Raw genomic sequence first — 8,377 nt, 5'->3', positions numbered from 1 at the left:
ATGCTCAGACGACACTTAGAGGCTTTTGCATCTGAAGTATGTATGTATGTATGTATGTGTATATATATATATATATATATATATATATATATTTATGTATATATATATAATATATATATATATATATATAATTTATGTATAAAATGTGTGTGTGTGTGTGTGTAGAAATAATATAGCCATTCGCCACTGAAAAAAGCCAAACAGTCTAAACTGGTTTCGAGTTGAGCCAAGCTGATTTGGCTGGTGTGTTTTGATGGTTTATGAGTGGTTTTGGTCGAATGTTTGCAGGTCATGTGTTGGTAACACCTCCGTTACTGCAATCCCGTTGTTGTTCTCTTTCTGTGTACTAAAGTTAACTACAGACAAGGTAAACAATGTCAACCCCTATGTATTAGAACTGTTTTCCAGGAAATGTATCAAAGGTCATGGTTATGATATGGTTTTTAGGACTGATATTGTACAAAATGAATTGCTGAGGACGCCAGCTATTTCACACGTGCGCACTTCTTTTTGAAACACTAAGGAGTATATCTTATCTCTTACCCATGTCTGGATTTCTAGTTCAAGCAAAGTCGAATTTCACTTGAGCTTTGCTCCCACTTTGCTTCAGGTTTCAACTATTATTGAATACATTCTGCATCAATTTTTTTTGTGACTGTCTACATACATAGTTTCTCACTATTGGTCCTAAAAACACAAAGTTAACTCGGTTGCATACAGATTTTAGGTCTAGACCCGGCAGATCAGCCTGATTTTCCACCCACCCAGAATGGGAGACGTGTTTGTTACTGGCATGTAATCAGGTCGTTCTTTGTTTTTGCTTCTCATGCAAGCCAAGCTCAACTCAGCTTTTAGTCAGTGCATTAACCAAAAAAAAAAAGTCTGAAAGGGCCTTTTAGAGAAAACTACCAGCAAACCCTTCTGAGGAATGTGACCCTGTATACTGTACAATTGCTGCAGCATGTATTCCAGCTCCAGTTGTCCTCTTAACACTCCCCCTTCTACTTATTTCAGCCACTCAAATCATGTTGCATTTTGATATAAATCTGTTTATTTCAGTTGAAGCAAGATGCAATACAAGTCTTAAGTTGTATATTCCCCCTGCAATGGAGTGTGAACCACAATTATTGCAAGTATGCCACACAACAAACAAACAATCAATATGCTCCAAGAAAGAATAATGTACGTTTGTTCTTACATTCAACTGTGTTTTAAAAGTACAATTTATTGCAAAAGTGTTTCATTTTGTAAAGGGTAAGATCTACTTTGTGGCGTTACATAAAAGGACAAAACTGAATTCAAATAAAACTAGTAAACACAAGAATATAAAAATATTTTACAGATGTAAATAAGGCTACACATTCACAGAAATACAGATAATATGCACTGACGCAATGAAGTAAGTGTTTAAAGACTGACACTATGTTCATAGGGGCCTCATGAAACATTAAAAATGCTTACTTGAGACAAAAACCAGTGACTTGGCACCTGCATTTGTGACCAGCTGCACTTCAAACCAGCAGTCTACATTGGACTCGATCTCTTTTCTGTGCTTATGGTGGAGTCCTACTGGTGTCCAACATCAATATTACACAACTATTACAAAATACCTCATCTATATGTCAAGCCAGCTGTGGTTTTCAAAAGGATGTTAGTGCCTGAGTGATTGTGGCTTTTGTGGCAAGTGTCGGCTCATAGACCTAATAAAGTAGGTCTGTAAAGTTTACATCTGGAACATCTAGATTAGCATATGATTTGAATGATGGAAAAACTGAGGTGTGGCGTCACTTAAAGGGCAGTAAATATAATGCGGGTTTTAGAGATTTCACATAGTTCTAAAATCCCATTTTTGTTGCTATTTTTGAAGCAAATGTGCAGAACTACAAGAGGAAATTTCAGAATTCCTGCCTGGCTGTGAACTTTGGTGGCAGTGAATAAATTCTGTGCAGCTTAAACCTGAAGTATCCTGTTGCGCTTATTTTGTCATGGATAAGTGTAGCTAATCACGTAAAGTGCCTGTGTAACAATCTTTGCAAAAACAAGAATTATGTGCTAAAAATCACTTTAAAATCAAACAGAACAAAAAAAAAATCTAGTGCTCTAAAAAGTCTAGTTGCAATGGGGCGAGTGTATCAGGGCCTAAATCTCCAGGAAATTTTCACACCACTAACATTCGGAATGTTAACACAGGAAAACGGTTGCAATTCCCTCACTTCCACATGGTGTAAAAAAAAATCCACTTTGGTTACATGTACAAACTGTATATGTCTCTGCATTGCTTTCCAAAAGAGTTGTAATAATAGCACCACCGAAGCTGAGATACAGAATACTGACTACATGTATATAAATATATAAGCATTATATATGCATAACTGAATGAATAACTAGCACACTCCAAATAACTATAAAAGAGACTTTAACCATAGCTCATAAAAAGCATTGAGGGACAAACGTTACAAAACTACACTATCTTAAGTAGAGCGCATTGCAAAACTCAGAAACCTGGTCTGAAGATTAACTATGACCATAAAGTCAAAAAACCCAATAAAATGTGTAAAAGTAGAATAAATATGCTCATTTTTGCCTTGAAGCTTTTACAAGAGTTATTAAAGCATGGTATAACGCATAAGAACCATAGTTCCCATTTGTGTGTTTCCCCCTACAATTACTTCTCAGGCATTTTTTACAGCACCTTGAACACAAAACAAGGGAAGTAATGCATGAATATACATATCTCTAAGCTACGCTAAGGAGAGCTCCTTCTCTTCTTTGTTATTTTAGCTAACGGAGAAGAATTTTTACTCAATGCATGAGCACTGTAAGGAACAAAAGCATGCATGTTAGTTAATAAGATGGAATGGGTTCCTGGTGACGTTCTCGAAGAACACAGCATGCGAAACTAGTAGAAATTGGCTTACGGTCTCTTTAAAGTTATACGGAGTTGGAAAGTGAGGGAATATTGGGATCTGGCTTCTGCTCGGGTGAACAGAACAGGAAGAGTCGACTTCGGAGGCTTTTATAGGCAAACCTGAAATACATCATATGTCCCATTGCAACGAAGGAAACAGAGATGATCACGAGAAGGCCGAAGGCCTCTGGATTTGGTGCAAGGATGACCATGATGAAGTGCAGGAGATCAAGAAGATAGTTCATGGAGTTCTGGACACCATTGATGACTCCTCTCTCGGACTCTATCACATTCTCTTGGATCAGTTGAGTCACGGTCAAGTCAAAGGCCCAAAGACCTGGAAGCAATTTAGGAGAATCACTTAATACATATGACATATGTGACATAAAAAAGCACCAGCACACAATTATCACAAACATGACTCATTTTTGGTCTCAAAGGTTGGCTTTACAACGTTTAGGTGATATAAAGATATGGATATCACTTTCTTCCTCTTGAAGATAATGGAATATAAGGACTAAATAAAACTATTTCTATTGTTTCCTGTTGGTTGCTCATTTACTTACCAATTCTAGCAGCAATGACGCCGGCGAAGAGTAGACTGACGGACATGTAGGACTCTACTTGGGGGGCTTCCTCAAAAACAGTGGCGTTTGCCTGAATCTGTGGTTCAATTGTAGGAACAAATGTAGGACTCTCACGCAGCGAGCCGCTGTCTCCAAACAGATGTTTTAAGACCTCTTCGAAGGGCGAGACGCTGAGATCGAAAGGGCTGCCAGGAGCGAAGACGGATGCCACGCAGAGCATGAGGCAGGACAGTTGGGTGACTCCAGCGATGAAGCCGGTTCTGATCAGGCCGCACTTCTTTCTGATCCAGGTGAAGGCCACTGTTCCACAGATTCCAGATATAGCCGAGGCTCCCATGAGGAGACTGAGCACGGAGCCGTTCAGGCCCTGAGTGTACGCGTAGCCCGTGGTGATGCAGTCGAAGCCCAGAACGGTCATGTAGAGGAAAGCCAGAGACATGCCAGCAAAGAAGATGGACTGATTGTAGTAGGCTACCCAGCCATCCTTAAAGGTACGGATGGGCTCTGCCATTTGGTAGCAGCAACCGGTGTTTTTCTTCACCTCAGCGGTTTCATTCATCAGCTTGGAGCCTTCAACTGGACTTTCACTGTTTCTAATCTCTGCAACAGTGAATTGGAAAAGCACAAAAATAAAATGTCTGATTTAATTTGATATGTCTCTTTTTGTCAGCATTGTTTAAAAAACTAAAATGCACAATGATAGGCACTTTCAATAAAAATGGTACAAAATAGGATTTGAAACTCCTACTGAAAAAAGGTTCTAAACCTTCAAATATGTGTAAAAAAAGAAGAAAAAACGAATTCAAAGTTGGCAGTAGGTTTTGCTAGTAAATGGGTTGCAGAATTTGTCTAAACATGCAGGTTTTTTAGTTAGTCAAAATAAAACTTTTCTTTAAATAGCTTTGGTAATATGGTCAGATGGTTGAGCGTGACAAATGTAGCTAACACTACAGTTGAGTAACTTATTGATCAAATGAATTATTTACTTCCTGGGTGTCACATTTTACATTTTACATAGGAATGTTACATTTTTTGTAATGGGAGAAATCAATAGTTAAACAGGTTCTGCACAAAGTGGGGGAGGCGAAAATCACTTTTGCAGTTTTAAGGCGGATTAATATTGCATACTTCTCATGCTATGTTAATCTAATGCTGGATAATGGTCTAACATATCTAAAAGTGTTCACTACAAAAAAAAACATGGGATTTGCTTGAAATAAAAAGTATTGGGACTCTATGTACTATATTAGTGGAAAGTGCCAGAAGTGCTTGGATGTTATTACAAACCTTTTTGTACGTTGAGATGCTTTAGCTCCTGGTCATCAGTTTCCTTCTGTCCTGCCTTGAAAGCAAGCGCTGGAGTCTTCTGATAAACTTTCCAAAGCAGGAAGTACTCCAGGCACATGGAGAACAGGTTCCAGCCCGAGATAAAACCACAGCCGATGAAATGGGAACCGAATGACATGATCTGGCCCACAAGCATTGGAGCCAGAATGTTGGTTAACTGGTCGATTATTCTTACAGTTGCGTTCATATCTGACAAAATAGAAATATAAGAAACAAAAAAAGAGTATAATTGTTAAAATTGTGATATATTATGTGATTATATAAAGAGAGATACATAAAAAAGAGAGTTATTCAGTAATATAAAATTGGGTCAGTGAGATTTTTTTATGTTTAAAAAAAAAGTCTTTCATGCTCACAGGCCTGTATTTATTTGTTAAAAACAGTAATAACAGTAATATTGTGAAATATTGTTACAATTTAAAGTAAATGTTTTCTATTTTAATATACTTTAAAATGTCATTTATTCATGTGTTGTAAAGCTAAATTTAATTTTCAGCATCATTACTCCAGACTTGACAGTGTCACATGATCCTTCAGAAATCATTCTAATTTGCTGATTTGGTGCTCAAGAAACATTTCTTATTATTATCAATGCTTAATATACATTATACAAATTTACTTATATAAGTTTATTTAGTTTTATTGTTCACAGTAATGAGAAAACTATATGTTATGTATGGATTTCCAGGAGGTTACTGGGTTCACTGGGTACACTGATGGGTTTATAATGAGAGTCATAAGGAATGACAGCTGATGCAAGCACTCTATGAAGATAAGACGACTGATGGAGAACGAGCTGTAATGTATTTTATGAGTTTCCTCAACTAGGTGAAATGATTGTTATAGACAGTATAATGGTAGAAAAAAAAAAAGTATTTGGACACTTAAGCCACATTCTGTTAAATAAAAAAAATACATATACAAATACAAAATAATTTACAAAATTAAAAATAATTTAACTAAAGAATGTTTGTTACCTGCACTGTAAAAAATAATTGTTGTTTTAACTTAAAAAAAAAAAAAGTAAGTTACCTGGTTGCCATAAAATTTTGAGTTCATTGAAATTAAAAATTTGAGTTAATACAATGAAGGCAACTGGTTTAATTAACAGAAACTTAAAATATTATGTTATTTGAACCACATTAATTATGTAAGTTGATCTGACAAAAGAAAAAATGTTGTGATAAATCATGAATATATTTTTTTTGAGGGCCGCTGTAATAAAGGCTGAAGAAGGTGAAACATTAAAAGTCCTGACCTGCCAATTTGCTCCGATCATCTCCTGCCACAACCACAACCCAGTCCCTCTGGATGGTGATGGACATGGCTGTGCTGGCCAGGTTAGCGATGTTAGCAATGGTGATGACCAAAATGTAGCATGTTGTCTGCAATGAGAAAGAACATGTAATTAAAAAATATGTCACTGTTTCCACAATATGTTTCTAATTGTTTTAGTCCATAGCCACAAAAAGCTTGGATTCAATTTTGGGAACAGTCCAGAACCAAAAAACGGTTCATTGAACAAGCCCCATTTTGTCTGCTATATGGGTTCTCGACCTCAGTGACACCAGGACAAACAGCAGGTTTTGTTTGTTATTGTATATAAGCTTTCCAGTCCTTTAACAGACTCAAAGCACTAATATTGAGCAAGCAACATGCTTTCTGCTCATGTGACATCCCTGGATTCTGCTGACAGCACGTCACCGTTTTGTTACCAAGGTGTCATGTTTCACTAACATGAACTTAAGTTGAAGCCATGCAGAATAAAGAGGGGAGCTCTTTCTGTTTTACCTCCTATATAGGTTAGAAATTGTTAAGGAGCTTGAAATCACTCCGAATATCCTCTTATAAAGAGATTGTTTGCTAGGAACTATTAAACAGGAAGTCAGAGTGAAATAAAAACAAAACTGAAGGCCAAAGAACTGCAGCAAGAATGTTCTGTTCTTGGAAATGAAGACTTTCTTAATTAGTGCATAAATAAGGGTTAGTTCTGTGTGGTTTTGAAGAACTATTTACTCGTTACGCAAATACTGATAAATAGTGTCAGAGTTTTGCTAGGAAGCGAACTCACCAGCAACCATCCGTCATACATGGTAGAAAGCTGTACTTTAAACTGGAAAACGGCCATCAGAAGGACACCGCAGAGAATGACAGCACTGTTCTGGACAACCAAAGATGTCTGCGCCACTAAAAATTAAGAAGGAAATCCAGATTCAGTTAAAATGTTGGAATAACTGGCATATGCTCTCTGTAATGTGTCATGTTTCACAATTATCATGCATGCTCTGTGGTTTGGGTTTCGCCATGTTTACCTTTCAGCCTGGGGTTTTTGTCCACCCAGTCACCAATAATAGCGCCCAGTAAGAGGACGGACCCCGCAACCACCAGTCCATACACGGCTGTCAGGAGTAAACTATTGCCATACAGCTCCACCAAAAACACAGCCACAGCAAAATTCCACATCCGATCCCCCTGTAACATAAGGACACAATGATCATCACTCAGCGTAATTTTGAGATTGAAATACGACTATAGTTCAAAAGAATTAGTAGTATTTTGCAGCTTTATGGATCAACACAATTATATAAGACAACATATTAATAAAATACTGATTACGCACACGTGTTTTGTAGTAAAATTAATGATCTGCAAACTGTCACTCTGCTGTCATGATAGAGATGCACTATTATCTCTTAGTAATATCAAAAGCATATAACTGGTTATGGTTTTTATTTATTAAAAGTTTGCATAAACATTCAAATAATGAAGTTTTTATGAAAAAGGGTAAAGTCGAATTTCTTTGAATTTAAGACAAAAAATAAAGGAATTCTGGAGAATTTTAAGCCTTCATTAATCTAAAATATTAATAAATATATAAAAATATTTATAATAAAAACTAATTTTGTTGTTGTTGTGACTGACACATTAAAAGAAGAACAAGAGCTGTCAAACGCAGATTCTAAAGCAAATGATCTCTCACCCATGTTGACAGAGCATGTCCGAGGTAAATGAGGAATTTTGCAGACTTGAAGAATTCGTGAACTCTTTCTGAATAGACAGAAATTCAAATGCAATGTTATTTATTATTTTGGTCACGCCAAATGCGCGTATTTCATATATCACAGCATCATACTGCCAAACAAATCCGTGAAGCACTTACCACAGCAAGGTTTCTTAGATCCAGCGCTGTCCATTGTACGTTATATATCGATTGTATTTGTTCGGTTTAGTCAAGATTTAGGTTCTTTTGCAGGTTTCGGGTTAAATAGGCAAAATAGGCAAAGTAAATCCTCGATGCAAATATTTCCTGCGCAAAACACGAATATTCCCTTCTCTCCTCTCCAAACTTAGCTATCACTGTAGCTGAAGTTGGAGAGAAATAACCTTTCTAGAACAACTAAATGTGTAAAAACATATAATTCCCGAAAGGGCCAGACCCGCGCTCACGGATGCAGCCGAGCACCGTGTTTACCACACAGTCCGTCTGACAGACTGCTGCTGATATATTGCAGAAAAGAGACTCCGCCTACTTTTT

At 36.9% G+C, this 8,377-nt stretch overlaps 1 protein-coding gene across 1 annotated transcript; it reads right to left on the bottom strand.

Moving 5' to 3' along the window:
• Positions 1-1,028: 1,028 nt before the first annotated feature.
• Positions 1,029-8,341, bottom strand: slc40a1 (solute carrier family 40 member 1). The gene is made up of 8 exons (XM_048194367.1): positions 8,003-8,341; positions 7,823-7,890; positions 7,155-7,314; positions 6,914-7,029; positions 6,101-6,227; positions 4,783-5,031; positions 3,475-4,095; positions 1,029-3,245 (listed from the first exon to the last, which is right to left on the bottom strand). The coding sequence occupies exons 1-8, from the start codon at positions 8,034-8,036 to the stop codon at positions 2,932-2,934; spliced, it is 1,689 nt and encodes a 562-aa protein (XP_048050324.1). The 5' UTR covers positions 8,037-8,341; the 3' UTR covers positions 1,029-2,931.
• Between the last annotated feature and the right edge of the window lie 36 nt (positions 8,342-8,377).

This window comes from Megalobrama amblycephala, linkage group LG6, assembly GCF_018812025.1.
Source record: "Megalobrama amblycephala isolate DHTTF-2021 linkage group LG6, ASM1881202v1, whole genome shotgun sequence".
Taxonomy (NCBI): Eukaryota; Metazoa; Chordata; class Actinopteri; order Cypriniformes; family Xenocyprididae; genus Megalobrama; species Megalobrama amblycephala.
This window is presented reverse-complemented; position numbering and strand designations above follow the sequence as displayed.